Raw genomic sequence first — 26,765 nt, 5'->3', positions numbered from 1 at the left:
AGTCTGGGCGGCAGGGTTGCCAGGAGGTGCACGGGAGGCCAGTGGGAGAGCTGACGGCGGGGGAAGCGTCTGCCCGGGGAAGAGGGGAGGGCGCTGGTGGGACCCCAGTGCTAACTCTGCCCCTGGCTGGCTGTGTGACACAGGCACGTGAGCCACCTCTCTGGGCCTCCAGTGTGGCATCCTCAACATGGCCTCTCCCGCTGCTGGAGAATGAGCGGGTACCACGTGCGACGGTGCTCTGGGGCTAGGATGTGTCTGCAGCCGGCACGCAGGAGGGAGTGGGGGCCACAGCCCTTGCTTCATCCTGTTACACACTGCTCCTCGGTGGGTGCGGGAGGGGAGGGGGGCACTGCGGGCCCTGCTCCCCCAGGCGGACAGCAGGGCCCCCCCGAGGCTCTGGGGCCGGGCGGGCCGTGGACTCTGGCCAGGACAGTGGGGAAGGGTGGCTGCAGGGGACCTGCCCGGGGGGCTGCCCAGCGACGTCCAGGAGCACCGCCTCCTCCACGGTGGCCCCTCTGCTCCTGCAGAAGGATGATGCAGAGGGGCCTCCGTGGAACGGCGGGGGTGTGTGTGTGCGGAGGGTGTAGAAGGGCCCCCAAAGGAGACGAGCAGAGACAGGTGCCCTGTTGCAGGCCTGGAGGCTTTAATGTCCTGCTGGCACTGACCAGGCCTCTTTGAATGACCCCAGAAGCTCCATCCCATCACGCCTCTTGCTGGTGAGGAGAAGGGCCTGTCCATCTACCTCCTGACCTTGTGGGTGGTTCCTGTCTGTTTGTCCGTCTAGCTGCTGAGACGGGGGGGCTGCCGTGCTGGGCCAACCCTCCCGCGCCAGCCCCCCACCCTTGGCCATGCCGGCTCTAAGCCCAGGCTGACGCCGTGGCCTTCACAGCCTGCGGGGAATGAGGGTCTCCTGGGAGCCTTGATGCTGGTCGAGGCTTCCCAGGGAGGACCCGAGGCTCCAACGCCCCCGGGCACTGGCCACACCCTCCAGGGTCTCTCGTCCCTTCAGAAGCTCAGCGGCTGCCACCTCCACTTCCTGCAGTTCCATCTGGCAGGCTTCCACCAGGGTGTGGCCCGTTGCCATGACGAACTTAGCGTCAGCCGCCAACGTGTCCAAGCCCCCTCGAACCAGAGCCTGCAGACGCGAGCGTTGGCCGGGTGGGTCTTCCCGCGGAGCCTCAGCCCCTCTCCACCCCGGGCCATTGCAGAGCCACCCCGGGATGCAGTCCAGTGCCTTCCTAGCCCCCTACCTCTCGGATCAGCAGGGCCATGGCTGGGGCCGGGCACCCGGGGGTACCATCCTTGGGGGGTGCTTCCTCGGGCACCAGAGACTGTGTCCCCACAAGCTGTTCCGGGTGCACAGAAGCAAAGACCCCTCAGGAATGCTGGAGCCCACTGGGATCAGGAAGCCCCGGCTTTTCAGACGGAGCCCCAGCCAAGATCCCCAGGAAGGGGGGACCAGGGGTCCTGTCCCTTTTGCTGTTGAATTAGCACTGCAAGCTCCCCGGCCTGTGGCCCATTACCTGGCAGGGGTTGGCAGGTGCCCGAGCGCCGCGAATCGCCCTCCGGGGCAGCTGTCCCTGCAGCCTCTCCCCATGGGACTTGCTGTGGGGTCCTGTGGGCACGGTGGGCCGAGGGCCAGAGGGACTGCTGACTCCCGCTGGGAGCCCTGGGTGGACAGAGCTCCCCTTGGCCAGTCAGCCCCGCCCTGAGATCCTCGGGGTCCGAGAGGGTGACACATGCCGAGGCCCAGCCCACCCCAGGTCTGGCGGGACTCCCCGCTGCCCATCCCCCCAACTCTACGTGCCCTGGTCCCTGTCCCTGTGGGTTTGGGAGGGGATCAGGGCCAGAGCCTGACGAGCTTTGGCCAAGCTGATCTTGTGTTTGTGTGTGTGTGACTGTGCATGTGTGTGTGTGCGCGTGCGTCTGTGTTGGGGAACACAGCAAGCACCCTGGTCTCCTGTGAACTCCAGCCTCCTCCGGCCCCTACTGTCACACACAGCGGTCCAGGACCCACTGAGAGGCTGCCCGGTCATCTGCTGAAAGGCAGAGCTGAGGTGTCAGTGTGTCCAGGGCCGTCTTCAGCAGGGGTGGAGGGGTCCGAGCTTCCTGGTGTGCCAGGGAGGGCCCTTTCACAGTGCACCACCCGCCCCCGGCTCCCTCAGTCACCTGGGTGGCCCCCTTCCTCTGCCTGGGTGAGGAGCTGGTTCCCATCGCCACAGGCTCCCAGCCCTCCCGGCCACAGGCTCCCCAACTGGACGGAAGAGCGGCTCCCCAGGCCTTCCTGGGAGAAGGTCAGCCCCTCGGGAGCACAGGAGAGACTGACCCAGGGTCCCCTGGGGCCGGGCGGAGGCTCCTCCTCTGGTGGCAGGCGTCTCTGTATCCCCTGGGAGCTCCCCTTCAGAGTGGACGCTGAAATGGAAGCACGGCTGATGGGGCTACAGGCTCCTGCCCTCTGTGGTCCCCATACCCTTTCCCTCTGGGTCTAGGCCCATCGCTGTGGAGAGGCCAGCCTCCTCTCCTCCCATCTGCACCCCTTTGCTCTCTGGCCCCTCCCACACCTGCCCAGCTCGGGCCTCACACCCCTGAGGACACTGCGTCTCAACCTCGGGTGCACGTGGATCACCCGGGAGCCCTCACATCTGGTCGCGGGGTGTCCCGCCCAGAGCCCACAGTTCTGGAAGCTTCCTCCATGCCCGTAACCAGTTAGGTCCTGGGCCCTCGGCCTGCTCAGGACCTACTCTTTGACCTCGTTTGGTCACAGTCGGATCACATGGCACGTTCTCCCGACAAGACTGCAATCCTCTGGGGGCTGGGCCGGGTCTGCACGTCCACAGCACCCAGCACCGCGGTGACCCCACGTGCAGGCGCCCTCCAAGACTTGTGGGCTGAATTTGAGGGGTCTCAGGCCAGAAGGGGGTGCAGGCAGCCCCAGCCTGGGAAGTAGTGGTTCCCCGGGCCTCTGCCCTGTCCCGCCCATTCCTGAGGCAGGGGAGCCCAGCCTCTCCAGGCCAAGGAGACGCCCAGTCCCTGGGCCCGCTGTCTAGAATAGAAGCTCTGCTTGGAGCCCAGCCCATAGGCCACGACGGCCGAGACCCTCTCTGCTCATCCTGCTGTTTTTCCTGACACTCATGTAATAACAGATCATATTCAGCCCTGGGTTGGCGACATGGGAACCACCTGGAACCCAAATCCAAGGGCTGAATCTTAATTCTTCAGGTTTCGTAGGATGCGCCCTCTTCTTCTAACCTAACGTGTGCCTTTCCCGGACCCGCCAAGACCACGGAAGAAAAGCACCGCTGGGCACTGCCCGACACCGACCCGAGGCTGCCCCCTGCTGGCTACACACGTCTCTGCCGTCCAGGCCCGGGCTCCTGCGCAGCGAGGCGTGGGCTGGACCGCAAAGGGCGCAAGGCAAGCAAAGCACACCCTCCACGTTTCGGGGTGCCCCCAAAGGCCCGGAGCCCACTAACCATGTCTGCCCAGTCTCACCCCAGCCCCTACGTGCCGGGCTGACGGTTGCCGCCACTACCTGAAAAATGCCGGGCTGTTGCCATGGTTGCTGTTGCCACCGGCAACGTTGGCGTTGGCATTGTTGGTGTTGGCACGGGCAAGAGGGTTGGTGCTTGGATGTTGAGGGAAGTCCTCCAAGAAGACGGGCGACTCCAGCTCCTGCATCTCTATTTCAGTAAACTGGAGGGGTCTCTGGTTGGCCATGTGTGGAGGCAGGGAGTTGGTCCTTTCCAGGAAGCTGTCCACCCGGCCAAACAGGCCTCCGGTCCTCTGGGGGCGAGGAGGACAGGGGAGGGACTGAGACCAGGCACCAGGGATGGATGTGCGGGGGCTGTCACCCTGGACGACAGACGGCACCGGGAACAAGGCCAGAGGAGAACAGGGCGGGCTGTAAGGCCGGAGAAGAGACCATCGCCCTCGGGGCGTTCTCGGTTTGATGGGGTACGCGGGACACCCCTAAGAACTGTACGGGGACCAGACACCGGGACGGGAAATGCAGGGTGTCGGGGAGCCCGGAACCAGGCAGTCTGGAGGACGGGCTCTAGTCCAACCTCCGAAAGTAACTTGCTGAGCGGTACTAGACTCAGACGGTCTCTCTGGGCCACCATTTCCTCATGAATAACCCAGAAGGTTCAGCTGGTGGGTCGTGAGGGACCCTCCAGCTCTAGGAGGGAGGACAGTGAGACAGGAAGCAGCTGGGGCATCTGATAACGGGGGCTTCCGATGGATGGACGTTGCCTCAGGCTTGTGGGGAGGGGAGGCCGGGGAGGCTGGGCAGAGGAAGGTGGGAAGGACGTGACACCTCAGGTAGGTGGGTCATTGGTTCAGAGTCCTGGGAGGTGTGGGCGGCGGGTATCCTCAGCTCCCCCCGTTCTGCACGGCGGGGCTCCTGGCCTCCTTTCCGCTCCCTGGCCTGGAACGCGCACGCGCTGGCGTGGCCGGGGCCTCACTCACCCGGAATATCCCTTCCTCCATCGCGGCCTCCACCATGGCTCTCTCCAGCTCTTCCTCGGCCGTCAGGTCTCCCGAGATGGTACGGCGGATCTCAGGGGCTGCCTCTTCCTCAAGGGTCCGCAGTCCAGCCTGGGGACACAGAGGGACTCAGCGGCACCCCCAGGCCAGGAGGGGAGGATGCACTGCTTCTCACGGCCTCCCCGTGTCTAATCCCGGCAACCAGGGCTTCCCTGAAAGCCCAGCTCCGCCCCACCCCCTCCCGCCCATTCGATCCCCCTGGGCTCCTGCTCTGCCGCTGGGCTAATCCTAACCCTGATGGCTCCCAAGGCATCTTCTCCAGGCCTCACAGGGGTCTCATCCCCCGCCCAGGCCTCCAGGCTGGGAAGTCCTCTCCTCAGTGCAGTCTTTTAGACAAACGATCTCTTCCGAGGGCACGCGCCAGTTATACCATTTTTTGAGCTGATCAAAGTTCGTATCACCAGCAACGGGACAAAGCAAGATTGGTGTCACCTGACAGTTTGCAGTGACAACGCAGCATCACTTCTGGGACACTGCTGTCCAAGATGCAAGCCCTCAGTCTGTCACGAGGCAACACTGCACAAACCCAGACCAAGGGACGCGCTGGCTGGGAATCTTCCAAGTGTCAAGGTCATTTCAAGGAAAGGCTGAGGGACTACAGACTAAAGAGATATGACAGCTAAACGCACTGTGCGATTCTGGATCCGATCCTTTTGCCATAAAGGACATTATTGGGACCACTGGCGCAACTTGCACGGGGCCTGAGGATTCCGTGGGAATCATGCATCAGTTTCCTGATTTTGGTGGCCACATCGTGGTTATGTAGGAGGGTTATGGAGGAGAATGCCCTTGTTGGCAGGAAATACACACTGACCTGTTCTGGGTTGATGGGAATGACCCTCAAACGGTTCAGAAAGAAAAATTTGTTTTGTGTCATACGTGCAACTTTTAAAATTGTGAGATTGTTTCAAAGTAAAAATTGAGATACATTTGTGAACGCACAGCCCGAATACGGGAATATTTTTTGAATGTATCCTTTACGTGCGATATACTTAACATAAAAAATTGAAATTAAAAACAGGCAAGATAGTCCAAAGTTCTAGGTTTCTTTGCGTATCCAATGGGTCATTTCAAGCACCTCCCCTCCCCCGGGAAACCTGTTCTCTTTGGAGACCACTGCTCTCATCTAACCCAAATCTCTCCCTTGTGTTCAGGGGATAGGACCATGGTTTTGGGTCGTATCCTGCAGGGCTGGAAGGGCTCCTGGTTCTTCCCTTGAGGTCGAAGCATCTTCCATCCAGAGCTGTCATCTCTCCCCCTACTCATCCTGGCTCCGTCCTGCCCTGTCTGCCTCCACCGCTGCCCCCAAGGACACAGAGGGAGCTGGAGTCTCGAGAGCATCTCAGCAGTGGAGCTCCCTGGTGCTCGGGATGGGCTTACCTGGATCTGCACGGTGTCCTTCTTGGGCCGGTACCCATAATATTCCTCCTGGCGCCTCATGAACTTCCGGAAGTGCTCCTGGATGAGAAACGTGGCGTAGAACTTCCCCACCGTCACCTCGTCATCTGCAGGGGGGGCAACAGGGGCCGGTGGGCATCTGAGGCTGGGGTCAGCGTAGCCGGGTCCAGGTGCCCCTCGCGCCCCCCTCCTCTGCTTGCTGATGTGACCCCAGTGGCTGCCATGGGGTCCACCCAAGGCATTCACGGAGGACCAGGCTGCCCTCCAACTCCCGCGGGGCTCCCTGGAAGCGACCTTCTCCCCTGCCCTCGGCCGCCTCTGCTCCCTGGTCTCCCAAAGCGGCGCCCACCTCCTATGGGCGGGATGACCTGGTCCAGCAGCTTCATGCTGGTCCTCTTCCAGATCTTCTTGATGATGGCCCGCAGCTCCTCGTTGGCCTGTTCGAAGTTACCTGGGGGCAAGGGACAGGCCAAGCCAACCGCACTTGACAAAGCCACCTAGCACTCCCCGAACCTCTCGCTCAGCAAACGTTGTCTTGGTTTTCCCTCGTGGCGGCTGCTTTGTGGGGAGGGCATCGCTGTTCCCCTGGGGCCGCCCGACCCTCGGGTCACACACGCACTCCCCACAGGCCTCGGCTTCCAGCACCTGGAGTGGCTGATTGGAGAGGCTGTCGCCCCCCTATTCTCCCCTCCGCCCGTGCAGCAGCCTTCCATCCCCCACACCCCGTGGTCTGTCCCGCCTCCTCCAGGCAGCCGTCCTGCTCCTCTGCTTCATGCCTGCGAAGGCCCTGCTCACCTGGGCGGTAGCTCTGATGCCGCTGGGTCCCTGCGTGAGGGACACCCCCATCTCCTCCCAACTCCCATCCCGTCTGTCCTCCCGGCAGGGGGGCCTGCAGGTTCAGTGGGGCCCCGTGCGTACCCAGCAGTGGTCCAGCGGACCCCGGGGGGGCCCACCCCCGTGCTCACCCCGCCAATCCCTGGCCCACCCGCATCAGACCCGGCTGTGTGGGAACAGAGCCTTGGTGACCTTTGCCCTGCAGAATTTGGGGGCTCCCGCTGTGCCCTGAGGGGCATGAGAACGTTGTGGCCGTGGCCTGGGTCCTCCCTCTGCTTCTCCCCGTGACTCTTGATTCCGACCTTTAGCTCAGATTCTGGTAGAATCCGCTAGAAAACTCAGCCCCTGAGAGGAGGGGACTGCCCGCACCTTCCGTCTTGATCTTGAGCGCCGTGCGGACCAGGGCGAAGAGAGTGGCGTTGAAGGTGACTGTGCCGTCGCTGTTCAGGGGCATGTTCATGCCCACCAGCCGCTGTGCAGAGAGGGGGCTCACTGCCAGGCTGGGACCACTGAGCCAGGCGGTCATCCTCACCCGGGCTGGGGGCCGGCAGGGGAGGGGACCGGGCGCTACGCCCTCCGTGACGGAGGGGAGGATGAATTGGAGACACTGTTGAGAGTTTAGGTCCCAGGCGTGTGGGGACCAGGAGACGACTGCTCTGAAATGACTCACCCAGTCGGGCCCTCGCCAGTGTCCCTGCCCCAGGGCCAGGTGGGGGACACCCCTCGCCGGCAGCTCTGGTTACCTTACATGCTACCCGGTGTGGGCAGAACTTCCCAAAGCCCAGAGGGGGCTGGATCCTCCTCAGCAGGGTCACCACGTCCAGGTGTTTGATTCTGCCCCTGCGGTAGGACACCAGACCTGTGCACCTGGCAGCCCCACCCAGACCTCCCTTCCGGCTCAGAGAACGGCCGAGGGCGGGGGAGCCAGGAGCCAGGGGGACGCTTTCTGATTTCCAACCGTGCTTAGGGAGTGGAAGCTGAGTGTCCATTTTAAAGAAGAAGCGATGTTTGAATTCACTGTTGCCCACCACCAGGAACGGGCTCTCTTTTTTGGGGGGTGGTAAGAGGCCAGAATCCCCTCAGATATGGGATCTCCGGGCTGGAATCTGGACCTCATTTCTCCCATGGTGGAGCCTTCGCTGGGTTTTAGTCAAGCTGCCTGGGGGCTCTTGGGATGTATTAACAGAAGTAGAGGGTATGGATCAAGGGAGGTGGAAGCTCACTTCCAGGGGCTGGTAGGGAGCTGGAGACCGTGTCATAGGTTGGGAGATTAAGTGAGATACTGCACGTTGTGCTTGGCACAGCACCTGACACCTGGGAAACAGTCATGGAATGTGAGCTCATTACCTTCTTAGGAAGAAGGTAAGGCAGCTGTGCTTCCCAGCGTTAAAGTGCACCCGGACGCCCCGAGGGCCAGGTTAACGGCAATGCAGATTCTGATTCCGTCATTCTGGGGTGAGGCCGGGGAGGTGGGGGCGGGGTGGGCTCTGCATCTTTCTAGAGCTCGGCTTCTTGGTCAGTGGACCACACTCTGAGTAGCCGGGGCCTAAACTGCCTGGGGAGGTAGTGAGTTCCCTGCTCCTAGAAGCATCCAAGCGAAGCTGGATGACCATCTCCCAATAAAGGCGAGGGGGCTTCTGCCCTGGGAGGCTGTAGGATCCCTCCCATCCCTGAGGAACTCTAAGTCTCTGTTTCAGGCCCTGGGATAATAAAGGGAGGGGCAGCCCCCTCCTCGTCGTTAGACTGGAGAGTGACTTGCTGTCGGACTCCAGGACGGGGTCTAGACCAGAGGAGTGGACGGTTGAGGGAGGGCCCAGCACAGAGCCTGCAGGAGGGACTCACTTAGCTTCTGGGTCATACTCTGCCCAGATGGCCTTGAATTCGTCCAGGTGATGAGGGCCCAGGATGGACCAGTCCCGTGTGAGGTAGTCAAAGTTGTCCATGATGACAGCCACAAAGAGGTTGATGATCTGCAGGAGGAGAACCGTGGGTTCCCTGCTCGGAAAGGCAGGTGGCACAGGGGGCGGTGCGGGGGGAATGGGGGCATCCACGGGGTCTGGGGTCCGTAGCTTCTCCTGCCTGGGCCCTGTCTCCGAGCCCTTCTGGTGACTACATCCCGCACACGAGCAGCCTGTGTCACTGCTCCGGCCCACGCGGTGTCCACTGCCGGGGCTCCCGGGGTTCATCCTTAAAAATCCCAACCTCAGCCTCTCGTCTGCCCCCCAGAGGGACGCTGGTCTCCCCCTGTGCCGCGCTTGTCTGTCCTGTATTGTGGGGTGTCCCTTTGAGATGCAAGGTGGCACTCAGTGAGCACCTTCAGGGCTAAGGCTGTGTCCTGTTTGCCTTTCTGTCCCCTGCACTGAGCCCAGGGAACGTTAGACGCTCAAGCAAGCGCCTTAGTGAACATAGAAAAGAAAGAGTGAAGAGCGAGGGCCTGGGGCTGGGGGCCTCTTTGTGTCCCGCGAGTGCAGACAGCAGCCCTGGAGCCTCAAAGCCACCTGTGCTCTGTTTCCGAGCCCACTGCTACCTCCTTCGGGACCTCGTTTCAGGAGTCTCAGCCTCCTCACTGGGGGGCAACCGCCTCTTCCAGGGAAGAGAGAGGGGCGAACGGCTTTACTCTGTTTTAGGGTAGAACCTCACTAAATTCTTTTGATTACCAATCGCTAACAACAACAGCAAAAAAGGGCCAAGCTCTTAGCAACTCCTCTGGAGCAGGCAAACGCACTCGGAAAACTCAGCGGCGCCCAGGATGACCAGAACAGGGACACCCTAGCCAGAGTCCCGTCTCCTGAGTCCCTGAGCTATAGGTCCCTGGAGAGACAGAGGCGACGGGAGGCGGCGGGGTGGGGTGTCACCCTGCCTCAGCGCATGTCCCCGCAGCCCGGCCGCCCCGCCCTCGGGCCTCACCAGGAAGGCACAGAGCATGTAGAAACTGATGAAGTAGTAGTAGGCGAAGTCGGTGCCACAGGTGCGCTCCTCCCCCGGGGCGTAGTCCGACTCGGGGTCGCACAGCTGGCCGTAGCTGCAGGCCAGCAGGATCTCCTGCCACGCCTCACCCGTGGCACACCTGGAAGGCAGGGCGCCGTGCGCCTCTCACTCTGGGCAGCGGCGGAGAGCAGGGCGTCGGGGGGAGCAGGCCGGGCGCCCCTGAGGACCCCGGGTTCACGTGCTGCCCAGTGTGAGCCAGGCCCCACTGCCCCCTGTGCTGCGTGCGGTCCCCCACAACTCTACCCCTTGTGGGGCACCATAGGCAGGAACTGAACAAAGAAAGGGGGCTTCTCGGAGAGAGGGGCAAAATCAATCCAGGATTCAAGTCACCGCTGGGGCAGCAAGAGAGCAAGAGAGCTGACCCGGGGTCGGCGAGGCCTCCCCCTCCCCACAAGGGACATTCGAGCTCCATCACCCGCCTCAGTGCAATGAGGGTGAGGCGATCTGCGGGACCCCACTCAGGACCGGCTGCCTCCTTTTTGACCCCCAGGGCACAGTGAAGACGAGGGCCACTCGCGCAAAAACGATTTAAACAGCGGCTCTGGCTGTACGGGGTGAGCATCTGAAAAGGACAGCAGAGCCTTGGCGCTCCGGCGCGCTGGGCCCACACACATGAAGCCAGCCTGCCCGCGGACTAGGGGAGGGGTGGGGACAGCTGGGGCCTCTTGCCTGAAGAGCAGAAGCACGGCCTGGGGGAAGGTCTGGAAGTTGTTGTTCCGGTTGATCTGGGTCCCGTCCACCAGGGCAATCTTCCCGAGCATCTGCAGACCAGGAAGCACGCGACGGCGGCACCGGCATAGGTCTCCCCCGGCCCATCTCCCACTGCCCCCTACTTCCTCCAAATCCCCTCCACTTCAGGCCCCGTCAGACCTGAAGCCAGACGAACTGGGCTGCAGTTGGCCCTCGAGCATCGCAGGGGTATAACTTTACAGTCAGCCCTTGGGCCCTCCGTATCCACGGATTCAAACAACCGCGTGGTACCGTGGTACCACGGTACGTATTTACCAAAAAAATCGCGTATACGTGGACACGCACAGTTGAAACCTGTGTTGTTCAAGGGTCACCCGTATTATCAAGGTTGGGTGAAGTTCTTCTCCTCAAGCCAAAGAAATCTGGGGGGTTGGGCCAGTTGCCCTAACCAAAAGCTAGTCAGGGACCCGATGTGGGGAGCAGGGTGCTCCAGGAGATCGTAGGCCGAGACCACCCGAACCTCTGACGGGGCCCTGGAGAGCAATCTGGCCCTTGTCCGTCTGCCCACAGAGCCTCCCCCGCCTCCATGCCCCGCGCTGCTTCTGCTTGACATCGCTGCGCCGTCTGGGGACCACCTCCTCCTCTGGCCCTGCAGCTGAGCCCAGGGCTGCCGGGAGGCCGGACGGGGGAAGGGTCCAGCCTGCACGCCGGCCAGAGGCTCCCCTCCCGCCCCTCACCTGCATGCCGATGACGGCGTAGATAAAGAAGAGCATGACGATGAGCAGAGCCACGTAGGGCAGGGCCTGTGGGCGACGAACGGAGGCTCAGGGCGCAGGGCCCCGCCGCCTGCCCCGCAGCCCCGCCCTGCCGGCGTTCACGTTCACCGGGCCCCGCCCCCCGCGGCTGGGTGGGCGGGGCCGCACACCTGGAAGGACTTGATGAAGGTCCAGAGCAGCGTGCGCACGCCCTCGGCGCGGCTCAGCAGCTTGATCAGCCTCAGGACGCGGAACAGGCGGAAGAAGGCGCTGGAGATGCGGGCGCTCTCGTCGGGGTCCTGCGGGGCGCAGCCCCAGGATCAGTCTGGGGCCGGGGCAGGGGGTGAGGGCAGGCAGGCGGGGCGGGGCAGAGTGTGCGGTACGAGTCGTGCTGGGGGGACTCCCAGCCCGCCCCGCGGCCCCTGCTGAGCACTCGTGCTGGCCCTCGGGGGCCTGCAACGCTGGCGGTGACGCGGGCTGGGCGCCAAGCAGTGCGCGGAGTGGACGGCGATTCTGCCCCCGGGGCAGCGGAGGAGGCGGGCGGCCAGGCCCCGCGCCGGCTCTCCTGGGGCTCCTGCCTCATCCCACCTCCTCCCCGAGCTGCCGCTCAGCCGAGGACCCTGGCAGCTCTCCCGCCCCTCCCCTAGTGTCCGCCCAGTGCAAAGTCTCCCAGAAGCTCAGCTGCTCTGCGGCCATCAATTCAGTGGCCACACCCTGCCCCGCACAGGGCTGTCCCAAGCCGGGAGGCCTCTGCCCACGTGCCAGCCTTAGACACTGGATGACTCCGGCCAGGGAGAGCCCCCTGCCCGGCGTCCCGTGTCCCCACAGGCTTGGTGCTGGTGACCTGTCGCTAAGGTTCTGTATCAGCCAGTTCCCTCTGGATGTTCCCATCAGCACAGAGGCCCTGTTTCCCAGGGCTCCGAGAAAGCCACTGCATCCATGCACATTCTAGTAGCACAGAGCTCCCCCCGCCGTCCCCACCCGGAGCCTCTGGGGCCTGCTTGGGGCAGGGGGCCCTGAGCGCGTCTGCCCCATGCAGTCCAGCGGCCAGGCCCGAGCATGCATGCTGCAGGGCAGAGCTGGCGGGCGAGCCCTGCAGGCTCATGCAGCCTGGAATTACAACGTTCCCGCAGCTGCCACCCAGGCAATACAGTCCCCCGCTGGAGGCCAGGAAAGTCTGTGGAGAGAGAGAGGAGGGGGTGGGGGGAGGAGAGAGAGGAGGGACACGGTGGGAGGGCGGTGAGGAGAGGCGTCAGAGAGGACAGCCCACATAAGAGTTAAAGAGAGAACGAGGCAGAGAGGCAGGGGGTGAGAGGCCCCTAGTGGCTGCCGGCCAGGGTCGGGCGGGTGGGTGTTGAGGACGGAGCTATGGGGACAGTGAGGCCACAGGCTGGGGGCAACGGAGCCAGGAGAGGAGGGGAGACCGAAGACGGGCAGGTCCCTTCTCGCCCCCAAGATGCAACCTGTGTGTCTGGCGTCTGTGGTGCTGGGACCGTAGGGGGGTGGCACGTGGGAAAGTACCTGCGCTCATGGTCACGAGGGGAGTCACACCCCTGTCTCCTGAGTCCAGGGGTGCTGGCCAGCTCCCTTGTGCTGCTGAGGCCCTTACCGGGGTCCCATCCTCTGTGGCAAAGGCCATCTGGGGGAGTCTGAGACCCCCCAGCAGATGCATCTCTGCCCACCCCCCCCAGCCCCCCACCTGGGAGCAGGACCTAGGCTTCCATCTCAGGGCCAGGCTCTTAAAGGGTGGGCACGGGGTGCGGGGAGCAGCCTTTGTTCCTGTTTACTCTGAGCTCCTCCCTTGGGCCACATCTCAGGAGCAGCCCTGTTTCTGGAGTCCTGGGATGGGGAATCATTGCTTTATCTCCTAATGACTTGTGGGGGGACTGGTTCCCAGTATGCTATCTCCCCACCAAGCAGCATTCTCCAGGGCAACTTTCATCTGGGACACTGGTTCTCAGCCCAGGGTGGGCATCAGAATGCCGGGTCCCCACCCCGGCCGAGTAAGTCAGCTCCTGGGGCCTGGGCCTGGCTTCCGGGTGTGAATGCACCCCAGGTGATTTCACGTGCAGCCCGGGGTGACAAGCCACGTTCCAGGCCCGTGCGGCCAACACGGTACCACCAGCCACACGTGGCTCTTTGGGTTACAGTGAAAATTACATAGACTTAGAAGTTCATCTCCTCAGTTGCACTGGCCACGTTTCAAGCGACCAGTAGACACTTGTGGCTCGTGGCTACTGCACTGGAGAGAGCAGAACCGGGACTGCAGAGAGAGCTAACGGACGCTGCCGCCCTAGTCTGCTCCCTGGTTTATACGACAGGAATATAAATCCGTATTTTAATTCAAAGTCTTAACATGACTTCAAGCAAACAGTCCTGGTTAGGGGCATCTGCTGTCCCTAAAAACCAAAAGGTGACCAGCGACGCCCTCAGCCCTCCTGCACCGAAGAAACTGCCCTGATTAACCCCAGACTCCCCGGCACAGACCTCAAAACTCCAAGAAGTAATTTGTCATTTGAGCTGAGACTGCGCTGGTGAGAAGTGCTGCTCTCAGACCCTGGGGCCTTTGGGGGGCTATTTCCCAGCAGGTGTCCCGGTTTGCCCAGAAGGCAGCCTGCCCCCCCCCCCCGGCCCCACCCCCTCCGGGCCTGCTTGGAGAAGGGATGCTCCTCCCCACGCCCCTCCTCCCGGCTGCCCCTGGCAGGCACTCTGGGGGCAGAGGGGAGGGGAATGCCTTGTGACTTCAACCTCTGGCTCCGGGATCTGCCCCTCCCTGTCCCCTGCTCCCCTCCTTCACCCGGCAGCCACCTCAGCTTCAGATCCTCAGCGAGGCCACCTGGAGGGCTCCACCTCTGGGATCCTGCCCTCTGGCAGAACCCCCCCACCCACGCCCTGCTGCTTTTCATCCCACCCCCAGGCCTCATCCCCTCCGTCTCTCCTGGGCCAGCTCCTGGGCTCACATACTGGCTACTTGTACTGAGACCCAACGAGCCGGCCCTCAAGACCGCAACGATCCTGGTATCTGACCCCTTGTTCCAGGCCTCAGGGCTGTCAAGCATGACTCCAGGGAGAAACTGGGCACTCGCCACCACCCCCATCCCCCTGCCCAGACTCAGACCCCTGCCTCCTGGCAGTGTGGCAGCCCCATCGGCTTCCTGCCGTGGGTTCTTGACAGCAGCTGTCCCTCAGAGGCAAGTCACACTGTCACACCCCCGCCCTCCCTCCCCAAGGACTCTGCCCGCTCCTCAGATGCCCTCGAGGCACCCAGCATGGACGCCGCCTGCCCGCCTCCCCCACACCCTGCCCCCTTTCACACGCTTCTGTCTTACACTCATCTTTTCCCAGGGCTCTGAATCGCATCCTTTCTACCTCCTGTGAGACCCTAACAGTTTCCTCAGCGGTCTCTTCCCTCCTCCGTGCTGGCTCCACCCACAGCCTCCGCCTCCTCAGAATGAACGGGAGAAAATATTTGCAAACGAAGCGACTGACAGAGGATTAATCTCCAAAATACACAGGCAGCTCATGCAGCTCAATAACAAAAAAACAAACAACCCAATCCAAAAATGGGCAGAAGACCTAAACAGACATTTCTCCAAAGAAGATATACAGATGGGCAAGAAGCACATGAAAGGATGCTCAACGTCACTAATCATTAGAGAAATGCAAATCAAAGCTACGACGAGGTATCTACCTGACACCGCTCAGAATGGCCATCATCAAAAAATCGACAAACAGTAAATGCTGGAGAGGGTGTGGAGAGAAGGGAACCCTCTTGCACTGTTGGTGGGAATGTAAATTGATACAGCCACTATGGAGAACAGTGTGGAGGTTCCTTAAAAACTAAAAATAGAACTACCATATGACCCAGCAATCCCACTACTGGGCATATACCCTGAGAAAACCATAATTCAAAAAAGTCATGTACCAAAATGTTCATTGCAGCTCTATTTACAATAGCCAGGACATGGAAGCTACCTAAGTGTCCATCGACAGATGGATGGATAAAGAAGATGTGGCACATATATACAATGGAATACTACTCAGCCATAAAAAGAAACAAAATTGAGTTATTTGTAGTGAGGTGGATGGACCTCGAGTCTGTCATACAGAGTGAAGTAAGTCAGAAAAAGAAAGAAATACCGTATGCTAACACATATATATGGAACCTTAAAAAAAAAAAAAAGGTTCTGAAGAACCTAGGGGCAGGACGGGAATAAAGATGCAGACATAGAGAATGGACTTGAGGACACGGAGAGGGGGAAGGGTAAGCTGGGACGAAGTGAGAGAGTGGCATGGACATATATACACTACCAAAGGTAAAATAGATAGCTAGTGGGAAGCAGTCACACAGCACAGGGACTTTGTGACCACCTAGAGGGGTGGGATAGGGAGGGTGGCAGGGAGACACAAGAGGGAGGGAATATGGGGATATATGTTTACATATACCTGATTCACTTTGGTATAATCACTTTGTTATATAGCAGAAACTAACACACCACTGTGAAGCAATTATACTCCAATAAAGATGTTAAAAAAGAAAACCACTGAAGGGTGTCTGCTGCCCTCTAGTAACCGCCTCCCCCCAGACTCCTGAACTGGCCGCCGTGATTTCCCGGCCCTGCAGCCCCTGCTCCATCCTTGTAACTGGCTGCAGTTCCCCAGTCTGCTGTCTGTCACCCCGCAGCTCACGGGTGGCTCTCTGGTCCCAAGCCCCGTGGCCTTGCCAGCTGGAACCCTGTGGAGCCCCAACCCCCCAGGCTTCGGCCACCCGCTCCCTTCCTCGATGGGGCGGCTGCCACGTTCTGGAGTCAGTGACCCTCGGTTCCTGGCCTGCGTTTCCAATGACGCGCGGCTCATCCGCACGCGCACACCAGCACCCAAACCCCAGCACCAGAGCAGAATCGTGGAGGTGGCCCCCCATCCTTCTTCTCCTCGGGATACTGAGTCTCCTCGACGCCTTCCTTCCCGGGGCCCTGGGCGGCACTCACCTCGCCCCGCTACACCTCCCAGAGCCGCGAGCTTGTCCTTACGTCCACCCCGACTCTCACGGAACCCCTCGTGCTCGGGGGGCGAACTGCCGTCCCCAGAGCCAGCCCTCCCCGGGACACAGGGTCTCCTGCCCTCTCACCCAAGGGCTTAGCTCCTGCAGTTGCCCCTGTACTGCCTGATCCTCCCATGAGCCCAGGATGTGCTCTAATTTCTCCCATTTTCAAGAAAACTCTCCTAGGCTGCACGCTCTCCTCCACCTTCTAAGCCATTTCTCTTCGTAGCAAAAAGAGAGAACTGTCCAGGCTCACAGCCTGCCCTGCCTCTCTTCAGCCCACTCCAGCCGGGCGTTCTTCCCCGAGAGTCCCGTGAGACTGTCGGGCCGGGCTCCCGGGAGGGACACCACCAGGCGCGGCCTCCGGACCTTCGCTCTCTAAATACCCTCTTCTCTCCGTGGCTGGTCTCACCCCCTCCCACGACTCTAAATGCCAGTTCCTCCAGTAGTCTCCGATTTAGATCTCCAGCCCGAGCAGCCTCTGCGCGCCAGGGTCATGTCTCCATTCGGATGCCCTGCGAGCGTCCTGAGTTGTCACGCCCCAAGCGGGACTCTTGGTTTCCGCCCCACGCCTGCTCCTCTGGGAGTTGGCACGTCACAGCAAATGGAAGCTCCGTTTCTTGGGCAAAATCCTTGTACTCATCGTGGATTCGTTTTCCTCTCACCCTGAATCAAGTTCATCAGCAAATACTATCGGCTCAGTGCTCCAAGCAGCTCCGGTTGCTGGCTACTTCTCCTCTCCTGACCGCCCCCCGCGTGGCCCTTAGTGTCCCCTACAGCTTGCTGTCAGCACAGCAGCCCAAGGGATCCTCTGAGAACTGAGGTCAGACCAGGTGTACACGCCCCCGGGGCTCTCATCACCCCACAGAACAGAACCCAGGATCAGAAGCGTGGCTCTCCAGGGCCGACGCCATCCGGCCCCCGCCCTCTCTCTGAGCTCACCTCCCGCTCACCCCTCCCCCAGCCGCCAGGCCTCCCGCTGGTCCTCAGCCGGCCCACGTGCTCCTAGCTCCCTACCCAGGCCTGCGCACTCCGCACCTCAGCCCCACCCCCCGCACAGCCCACCCTGTGCTCCACGCAGGGCTGTGCTCAGCACCACCGACGCTACCTCCCATTCCCTTCTGTCGAAGGCTCCACCTGCCTGATTTCTCTTCATCACACGCGCTGGCCGCACCGGCCACGCGACAGATCACTTGCACTATCCGTTTGCACCCCGCCCCGGTGCTCTCGTTCTTTGCTGTCCCTCTAGCCCGTGGGAGGTGCTCAGTATTTGATGAGAAGATGAACCACCGCCTCCCACACTGTGCCCCCTGCTTGCAGCCGCTCTCACCTCCCGCCCTTCGCCTCCAGGGTAACGCTTTAGAAGCGTAGCTTCATCCTTCCACGGCCCTGTTCAGAGACCTCCAGCGGCGCCCACGCTGCCGGCTACACAAGGTCTGCCCGCTCGTGTGCTTCTAGCAAGCGACCTCTCCGCGCGCCCCGAACCTTCCGTTCATTCGTCTCCCTCCGGTGCCCTTGCGGCAGCAGCCCTGCCTGTGCCGCGTGCTCCCACCTCCCTTTCCTTCAGGAACCCCTTCACATGACGCCACCCCCACGGAGCCTTCCCTGACCACGCCACCCAGGGACGACCTCTCTCTTCCACCGTGCCGCTTGCTGTGGGCCGCCTGGCACACTCACTGTGCCTGGAATCTGAGGTGTCTGTCTGCTGTACAGGATTTGTAACCTGGGGTGACGGGCTGCACACGCAGCAGGTACCCCGCAAGGGTCTGTGGCCTCAGCCCCACCCCAGCAATGGCTGTGTCCACCCGGTACTCACGTCAATCTCACTGAGGATGACGTCGATGATGCTGCCGATGACAATCAGGAAGTCAAACACATTCCAGGGGTCCCCAAAATAGCCCTGGGGGAGGGGTCCGGGGTGAGCTGTGGAGGGGAGGGGCTGGGGTCCCCAAAATAGCCCTAGGGGAGGGGCCCGGGGTGAGCTGTGGAGGGGAGGGGCTGGGGTCCCCAAAATAGCCCTGGAGGAGGGGCCCGGGGTGAGCTGTGGAGGGGAGGGGCTCAGAGGCCAGCAGAGTGCAGTGGTCCCTGTCGGGGGGATGCAGAACTGCAGGGCCAGGCAGGGCTGGGCCAAGATGCCACTTCCCACGGGTGTTCCAGGGCCCCACCCACTCCTGCTCCCCTTCCCTTGCCTCCCCTCCCTCCAGAGCATAAAGTGGTCCAAGGGGAGGGCGGTGTGCCTGGGAACTCAGGATTTGGGGTCCTGGTCCGCACGGGGAAGTCCTTCGTCACCCGCTTGAAGCCCAGTCCAGTCTGGCCTTGCAGGCAGACCTGACACGGGGGTCGCGGGTGGGGAGTGGACGTGGAACCCAGGACACAGCAGGACGCTCCCTGGCCCGGGGGCTGCTCTTCAGAGGCTTAAGGGAAACAGGGCCACGAGACAGGCTCAAGGAAGGGCGGGGCAGGGGCAGCCGCATCTAGTCCTGCCGGCCACTTCTGGCAGCCTGAGCCGCCTGCTGGCCCCGGGCTGAGCAGGCTGGGAGCAGAAATGCCGGAGGTAGGGCGTCCTGTAGGACGGGGTGAGAGGGCTCCATGGGAAGGCCTCATCCTGCCGCGGGACTCACCCTGGCCTTGAAGGCCATGAGCTTGAGGACCATCTCCACCGTGAAGATGGTGGTGAAGGCCACGTTGAGGATGTCTGAGATGTGGTCCATCTGCTCCGACTGGTTGTAGTGCTGCGGAGGCACAGGGAGGGGCTGGGGGCCGGCTCTGCCCCTCGGGGAGACATCCCCAGAGCCCTGCTTTCTTCCTCGGGGCCCCTGCCCACCTTCCTTTAACCTCAGAAAACTAGAGCCCGCTCTGGCAACGTGCAGAACCCTACCAGGTCCGCGGCCACGCCCTCTCCCCTCGAAGGACCGTGAGGGGAGGCGGAGGGGGCCGACCCTGGTCTTGTGGGCAGGGTTATCCACACACGTCTGTTCCTGGAGGCCAGGAGGGAGGCCCCGCAGCAGGGCTCTGTGAGCGGCTCCCCCGAGCCGTTTGGGCACAGGACCAGCAGGGAAGACCCCTGGTGCGAGGCTGGGACTGCCACCACCTGCAGGTGGCACCTGAGATCACCAGGCTCCCACGCCTGCAAGCTACCCCGGGACCCCGAGGCACCCCGAGCAACGCCCGCAGCCGCCTTGAGCCTCCCCTGTGACCCTCCTGAAATCGACGTCCTTGTAACATTTCCCAGGAATTGCTCACCCTTCTTAAAATAGAGTTGACACGACCCCACTTCCTCCACAAAACCTTCCCAGGTAGTAGAAGGATCTGGCGTCTCCCCTGCCCCACCCTGTCTTGGCAAGACTTCCTGACTCTGCTGCCCAGCTCAGGCCCCCACGTGAGCCGCGGCTCGTGGACTCCTGTCCGCGCTGGGCCCGCTGGCCCCGTGACTCCCTCCCCAGACCCTGCCCACCAGCAACGTGGGGTCGTGTCGTTGCCAGTGGCTGGGGCTCCGGGGCCAGGGAGCCTTGCTGTGTGATCCTGTTTACGCGGGGCGCTAGGGATCAGGTGCTTGGTTAAGGCTTGAGAAGGACGCTGCGGATGTGACGCGTCTGTAAAGTGTGCCCATCTCCTCGGAGGCGCCCGTTCTGTGAATATTACATCCCCTCTTCTCGGGACCGGAGCTGACGTTGCAGCCTTCTCCCCCATCAGGGCAACAGCAGAAGGAGAACAGAGGAGGCCCTGCGCTTCCCGCACAGCCCCACCCTCCTGCGCAGCCGCCTCCGGCCCCAGAGCAGCCACAGCCCCGCGTGCGCTCGAATCACGGCCCCGATGAACCGCTGAGGGCCTGGCCCCCGGGCCGGCGTCCAGTCCACCTCCCTGCCCACGTGGCACCTCAGCACGGTGCCTGGCGCAGAGCAGGTGCCAGGAAGAGTCTCCTGGGGGTAGTCAGCCTGGAGCCCCGCTCCCCCTGCCCTGCCCAGGCCCTGGCCCGCTGGGCGCTGGTCTCGGGGGACCTGGTCCCCGGGGGCCTTACCTGCATGCCCAGGCAGATGGTGTTGAGCATGATGAGGGCGAACATTAGGTACTCGAAGTAGGAGGAGGTGACGATGTACCACACCTGGTACTGGCACGGGTTTTTGGGGATGTAGCACTTCAGGGGGCGGGCCTTCAGGGCGTACTGCACGCACTGGCGCTGAGACGGGACGCGATGGGCGGGTCAGTGCCCGGGGCCGCCTCCCCCCTTCCACGTCCACGCCCACAGGCTGGAGGGGCCCTGAATTCAGCAGGCCAAGGGCCTCTGCTGGGCTGTCGAGGGGAAGAGTTCCGCTGGGCCGGATTCCCCTGGAACCATCACAGCCCATTTCTAGCACGGCTCTCACCCAGCCCAGGGGCTCTGGGCATCACGGCGGGTCCACAGGAGACCCCACCCGACCACCGTGTGCTGCTTCAGGTGGGAGATGGGTCGGAGGTGGGGCTGGGCACCCAGTGGAGGGTCTGGGATCACCCCCTGCCCAAGGGCCCTTTTCCCTGGCCTGAGCCTCGGCCCGGTGGGCGGGAGGCCTGGAGCAGCGGCCCAGCACCTGGTTCTTGTTCAGCTCGCAGTTCTTGTACTCGGTCTCCCCCTGCTCCTGGAAGGTGACGATGACGAAGCCCACGAAGATGTTCATCATGAAGAAGGCGATGAGGATGATGTAGACGATGAAGAAGACGGCCATCTCCGGGCGCTCGTTGTACACGGGGCCCTTGTCCTCCTCGTGCGAGTCAATGGCTCTGTACAGCAGCCTGGGGTGGGCAGAGGACACAGGGGTGGGTGCTGGGCGGGGCGGGGTGCACTGGCTTCCCCCAGTCACCGGGACAGAGAGGCCCACCCCGTGCCACACCTGGTCGGGCTGTCTCTGGAGTGAGCGGTCGGCACCCCAGTCCCGTGCGCGCCCCGCGAGAGCCAGGGTGGCTGCCGAGCCCCGGCGGCGCCCGGCGTGCTGCATGTATACGTGGCCTCTGGCCGCGTGGCTGGGCCCCGCCCTCACTCACTCAGGCCACCCCTCGAAGGTGGACACCGTGAAGAGTGACATCATGGCCGAGAGCACGTTGTCGAAGTGGAAGTTGCTGTGCGTCCACTGGCGGGGGCGCAGCTCCACCTGCGTGGGGTCCCCGTCCTTGTACACATAGTAGTAGCCCCTGAGGCGGGGAGACGCGGTCACCGCACTGTGCTCGCGGGTCCCCCTCCGCATCCTCTGGGCCCCGGGCGGCGAGTGTGAGGGAGGAGGGCAGGTCTGGACCGGGGACCCCTCCCGAGGTCACTCGAGGAAGGGGCTTCTGTGAGCCTGAGGGGCTCAGCTTCCCAGTGGCCCCTGCGGAAGGGCCACCCTGCCACCCCCCCACCCCGCACACCTGCACTCCTCCTCTGTCATCTTGGACAAGTCATTGCAGCTGAAGAATTTCCCCTGCATCCAGGAGGGAGGGAGGGAGACAGGTTGTCATGGATACAGGATGGAAAGATGGGGTGGAAGGGAGGAGGGAAGGCAGGGCCTGAGGGCAGCCTAACCGCGGGGGCAGGGCCCCAGGGTAGTCTGCATCAGGTCACTGTTCCCTCAGCCACCCGCGGGCTCCCCGCCAGGCGGACAGCTGTGAGGCTGGGAGCCAGCTCCTCAGACCATGAGCTTTGCTGAGTGCCCCAGGCTGGGCCTGAAGAAGGGAAGTACGGAGCCAGCTTGGCCTCTGCTTCCCTTCCCGCTCAGGAGCCCCTGCCCCTGCCTGCACTGCTGGGCTGCCCCACCCACCCCTTCCTTCTCAGGCCCTGGGGCGGTGCAGGGGTGGAGCCCAGCTGGGCCCGGATGACACATCTTCTCTCAAAATTGAGCAGGGGTCCCGGCACGCCCGCTCCCCCCAGGCTGAGTAGGGGAGCTCTGTGACCCCTCTGCTGACTGCAGCCCATGCGGTTTCTCCTTTGATTTACGTCGCATATTGGGCGCCCACGGAAGATTTTGTTTCAACAAAAGGAGTTGATTGCTAGGTCTGACTGTGGCTAAATTGTTTGAATCCACAGATGCTGGTCCGGGTCCCTCAAAGGTCGGGAGAGGGAAATGCCTTGGCCAGGGACACAGGAGCAGCTGAAGACACGGCCACCCTGTCACTGCAGGCTCTTGCCGTCCCTACCGCCTCCCCCTAATGTCACGGAGCAGAGGGTGAAGATGAGGCAGGGGACGTTGGGGCAGGAGCCGGCAGAGGACGCTGCTGCCACTGGGCAGGCTTTTGGGCACTTGAAACCAAACACCCAATCTAGTACAGAAAGCAAATATAGTACGGATACGTGTGACCGGTGCATTACAAATCTGATGAAAATGCCACCTGTACCTGGCGTTTGACTATGATCTGGGCGGGCACTGGGGGTCTATCGATAAGAGACTCACACACACAGGGGGTGGGGGTGGGGGAGCAGCTGCTCACTCATTCTTTCGGGGAGCGCGTCTTGGGGGCCCGGATGGGTGCCAGGGTGAGGATGAGTCCTGCAGAGACTCTGCCCTGAGGGGGTCCCAGGGCCCCCAGGCTGCAGAGGCAGAGGCTGGGGATGGGGCGGGGGGCGGCCCTGGCTGGAGCTGTGGGATAGGGCCGAGTGCAGGCCACCGTAAGCACCTGGTTTGGCGGCTAAGCTGTCTCCGTCCAGACACCCCTCCCGCCCCTCCAGGACAGAGACCAACAGGACCCGGTCCCCTATAGGTCCTCTGGGAGCCCCACCCTGATGGCCCTCCCCAAAGCCTGCCCCTGCCCACGGAGAGGGCCTTGTGGGGTTCGCTCCACAGCCCCCTCAAGCCCTAGCAGAGGCCCGGGCCCAGAGGAAATGCTCCATAAATGTTTGTTGAATGAATGAGTGATTGTAAGATGATGCCATTGTATGTCTAAGAATGACTGAGGTTACATAATCGGGATGGTGCTTTGCGGGTGGGAGCAGAGGGTCATGGAAGGAAGTGTCGTGAATGTGGGTGGCGCCCTCAGGTGTCCGTGTCTGTGTCCTGCAGGTGATCTAAGAGCCAGAGGCATCCGGAGGTTGGCCGCACAGAAGATGGCCTGTCGGGCTGATTGCCATGTGGGAACGAATAGCGGAGTTCTCCCAGGAAAGTGAGCACGGAAGCGGGGTGGCTTCCACGTGTGAAACGACGGATCCCCACCCGCGGAAGCTTGCGGGAGACACACCTGCTGGCTCAGGGGGTGCGGAGGCTGGGGCGGGCGTGTCCTGGAGGGGGTGGAGAGCATGACAGCGGGCTGGGTGCTGGCAGGCCCGGCGGGGGGCGGGGGGGGGGGAGCCAGTAAGACAGCAGGTGGCCCGCAGAGCCCCGGGGGCCAGGTGGCGCGTCACCTAGGAACCAGACTCAGGCTCTCGACGGCTTAGCCTTACCCCTATGCGTTCAGGACATCTGCCGTCACGGTTTGGGGCTCCCCTCGTTTAGAGGGAAACAGACCGGCTCTTGCCTCGGCCCGAGAGCTGGCAGCGGAGCTGGGGGAGTGAGGGCAGGAGGGGCTCACCTTGAAGAGCTGGACGCCGATGCAGGCGAACATGAACTGCAGGAGGGTGGTGACCAGGACGATGTTCCCGATGGTGCGGATGGCCACGAACACGCACTGCACCACGTGCTGGGGAGAGAGGCCGGTCGGCACCTCTCCCCTCCCCTCGCCGGCCCGTGCCAGCCAGGGGACCCCCAGGGCGCCAGCCTAGTCGCCTCCCGGCTTGTTGGGGGCAGAGAGGGGCCCATGGGGGCACGGCTTCCCAGCCACACCACACCCCCATTGGGCAGAGGGGATGGGACGGGCCCGGCAATGGCCGGGCTGACTGAGTGAGGCCTGGCAGCCCTGTTCTCCCCCCAGGGTCCCGCCGGCCCCTCTCACCTTCAGCCCTTTGGCTCTGTTGATGGCCCGGAGCGGTCGGAGTACCCTCAGCACCCTCAGGATTTTCACCACGGAGATGGCGCTAGACCTGGGGGGCAGCCTGCTCAGCCCTCCGCCTGCCACCGGCTCTCCGCACCCACGCCTGCCTCCCCCAGCTCCCCTTAAGCTCCGCCCCGGCCCCTGGGCTGGTTTCCTCCAGGGCTGCCCACAGACCCTGTCTCTCCCATCAGACTGGAGTGCCCTGGGCACCGGGGCTGTGCTCCCCGTGGGGCTGTGGAGGGGACTCCCTGCTCCTGTCCGCATCCCCCCTGGTCTCCAGCACACGCTCTGCTCACCTAGCCTTGTCACTCAGTCCAGTTGGTGACAACCCAAGGGACCCCCCCACCCTGGCCAGTGGTCCCGAGAGACTGTCCCCTGTGGCTCAGCGCCCACCAACCAACAGCGGCTGGGCTGCCGCTCTGGGCCCCGGCTGCCCCGCTCACTCGAGTCCCATGGAGATGAGGGACACGGCCACCACCACCAGGTCCAGGATGTTGAAGTAGTTGCGGCAGAAGGAGCCCTTGTGCAGGAAGGCCCCATAGGTGGTCATCTGGGGAGAGAGGTGGCATCCTGGGTGGGGAGGACCCTGGGGACACTCCTTGCTGGGTCCTTAGGGCATTGCCCTGTTCTCTGCACCCGCCTCTGGGAGCACTGACACCTCTCATGGGCAGCGAGGCCAAGGGAGCCCTGGGTCTCCTTCCTTACCCAGCCACAGGGGGATGCCCTGCCCTCTGCTCTGCAAATTGATACAATTCTTCCTCTCCCTCCTCCCTCGAAAGCATCCTAGGCATGGTTGGGTCAGGCTGAACAGCCCGTCGAGGACTGAAGACCTTGCCCAGGCACCCACCCCTGCACGCGTGCTATATCTCAGCCCAGAGGGGCCCCTTTCTCCTCTCTGAGCACATCCCACACATCGCTGTACAATGCGTTTGCATTGTTTTGTCCTCCTTGACTGCCCCTGCTCTCTCTCTAATGAAGTCCTGTCCAATTTCAAGGCCTAACTCTAAAGTCACCACCTCCAGGAAGTCCTCCTGGACCTCAGGGAAGCCACCATCTCCCTCTGATCAATTTCTTTAATAATCGGGGCCCTGAAAGAAAGGACTGTCCTCACTTCATACTGCAGCCAGCTCTGGGCCTGCTCTCCCTTCACGGCTCCCCTCTCCCCTCCTGGTTAATGGAGGTGAAGGCTGGGGTTATGGGTTCTAGTCACAGATGGGAGGTCTCTGCCCCCAGACCCCATCCCCCACCAACGATGGTGTGAACCCAGTGTGTCCACCTTGAGAACGGGAGGGCAGTGGTGTGCTACGGACAAGGGGTGGGAGGGCCGTGAGAGGGCGGAGCTGCCAGAAACCCACCCAGGGCGACAGCCACTTCTCTGGGATCCTAGGGGAGGCCTTTCAGTCACTGGTAACAAAGGTCTGGGAACAGATCACTGCTCCCGGGTCCACGCTTAGGCTAGTTGCGCCTTGACTGTGGAAGAACGTGCCCAAGGCTTCAGAGACACGCAGGCCGCGGGTTGACTGTACCTCATGCCTCCACACCCCTCCTGCTTGCCCGCTCGCACCAACTCGTGAGCTGAGACCATCCGGGCTCCTGGGTCCTGGGAATCTTTCCCTGCTGCTCTCCACCACCTTCTTGCTTTTCCCTCCTCCCTGCAACCCAGCCCCTGTACGGCCTGTGTAAGCAGGAGCCACAGCAGGTCTGGTCCCTGGCCTGGAGATGCCCTTCGCCCAGGCTGTCTGTCTCACAGCCTTCACTCACCTTGAGGACAATCTCCACAGTGAAGACAGAGGTGAACACGATGTCAAAATACCCAAGGATCTGGTGACAGGGCAGAGGTCAGTGAGAGGAGGGGCAGAGCAGTGATAGCATCATCATCCCCATCACCACCATCACCACTGCCACCACCATCACTGTCATCACCACCAGCATCACTACGGCCAACATCCCCACCATCATCACCACCACCACCATCCCCACCACCATCCCCATCCCCACCATCACCACCACCACCACCATCCCCACCACCACCATCCCCACCACCATCCCCATCCCCACCATCACCACCACCACCACCATCCCCACCACCATCCCCATCCGCACCATCACCACCACCACCACCATCCCCATCCCCACCATCACCACCACCACCACCATCCCCACCACCATCCCCATCCCCACCATCACCACCACCACCACCATCCCCATCCCCACCATCACCACCACCACCACCATCCCCACCACCATCCCCATCCCCACCACCACCATCACCACTACAATCCCCACCACCACCATCCCCACCATCCCCACCATCGTCACCACCACCACCACCACCACAATCCCCACCACCACCATCCCCACCACCATCACCAATATCTCCACCACCACCATCCCCACCAACCCCACCATCACCACCACCACCACCATCACCATCACCACCACAATCCCCACCACCAACACCACCATCCCCACCATCCCCACCATCCCCGCCACCATCACTGCTAACATCCAGCAACAAGAGCCCGTGTAGGCCGAGCGCTGTGACAACACCGTTCAGGTCGGGCAGTCTTGGCCCTCCAGGGATTTAAACTCTAAGCCACTCTGATGCC

General features: G+C 62.4%; 1 protein-coding gene across 3 annotated transcripts in view; it reads right to left on the bottom strand.

The window, feature by feature from the left end:
* Positions 1-488: 488 nt before the first annotated feature.
* The window catches only part of CACNA1S (calcium voltage-gated channel subunit alpha1 S), a 61,195-nt gene continuing 34,918 nt past the window's right edge, over positions 489-26,765 (bottom strand). The window contains exons 19-44 of one of the 3 annotated variants that reach the window (XM_082660284.1): positions 25,918-25,977; positions 24,600-24,706; positions 24,118-24,205; positions 23,758-23,865; positions 21,628-21,680; positions 21,268-21,414; positions 20,817-21,018; positions 20,270-20,428; positions 18,873-18,983; positions 18,068-18,151; positions 12,331-12,387; positions 11,381-11,509; positions 11,193-11,258; positions 10,435-10,526; positions 9,685-9,844; positions 8,620-8,747; positions 7,521-7,617; positions 7,147-7,249; positions 6,293-6,394; positions 5,926-6,050; positions 4,468-4,596; positions 3,533-3,783; positions 2,327-2,412; positions 1,524-1,615; positions 1,251-1,346; positions 489-1,135 (exon numbers count right to left, since the gene is read on the bottom strand). In XM_082660284.1, coding sequence (XP_082516410.1) covers positions 884-1,135; positions 1,251-1,346; positions 1,524-1,615; positions 2,327-2,412; positions 3,533-3,783; positions 4,468-4,596; positions 5,926-6,050; positions 6,293-6,394; positions 7,147-7,249; positions 7,521-7,617; positions 8,620-8,747; positions 9,685-9,844; positions 10,435-10,526; positions 11,193-11,258; positions 11,381-11,509; positions 12,331-12,387; positions 18,068-18,151; positions 18,873-18,983; positions 20,270-20,428; positions 20,817-21,018; positions 21,268-21,414; positions 21,628-21,680; positions 23,758-23,865; positions 24,118-24,205; positions 24,600-24,706; positions 25,918-25,977 — 3,084 coding nt within the window. In that variant the 3' untranslated portion in view covers positions 489-883. The remainder of the gene's footprint in view (positions 1,136-1,250; positions 1,347-1,523; positions 1,616-2,326; positions 2,413-3,532; positions 3,784-4,467; positions 4,597-5,925; positions 6,051-6,292; positions 6,395-7,146; positions 7,250-7,520; positions 7,618-8,619; positions 8,748-9,684; positions 9,845-10,434; positions 10,527-11,192; positions 11,259-11,380; positions 11,510-12,330; positions 12,388-18,067; positions 18,152-18,872; positions 18,984-20,269; positions 20,429-20,816; positions 21,019-21,267; positions 21,415-21,627; positions 21,681-23,757; positions 23,866-24,117; positions 24,206-24,599; positions 24,707-25,917; positions 25,978-26,765) is intronic. The other 2 variants (XM_082660286.1, XM_082660285.1) reach the window with 2 other exon arrangements.

Source organism: Grampus griseus (genome assembly GCF_964374135.1).
Source record: "Grampus griseus genome assembly, chromosome: 1".
Lineage (NCBI taxonomy): Eukaryota > Metazoa > Chordata > Mammalia > Artiodactyla > Delphinidae > Grampus > Grampus griseus.
Note: the sequence above shows the minus strand (reverse complement) of the source record. Positions and strands in the feature narration are given on the sequence as shown.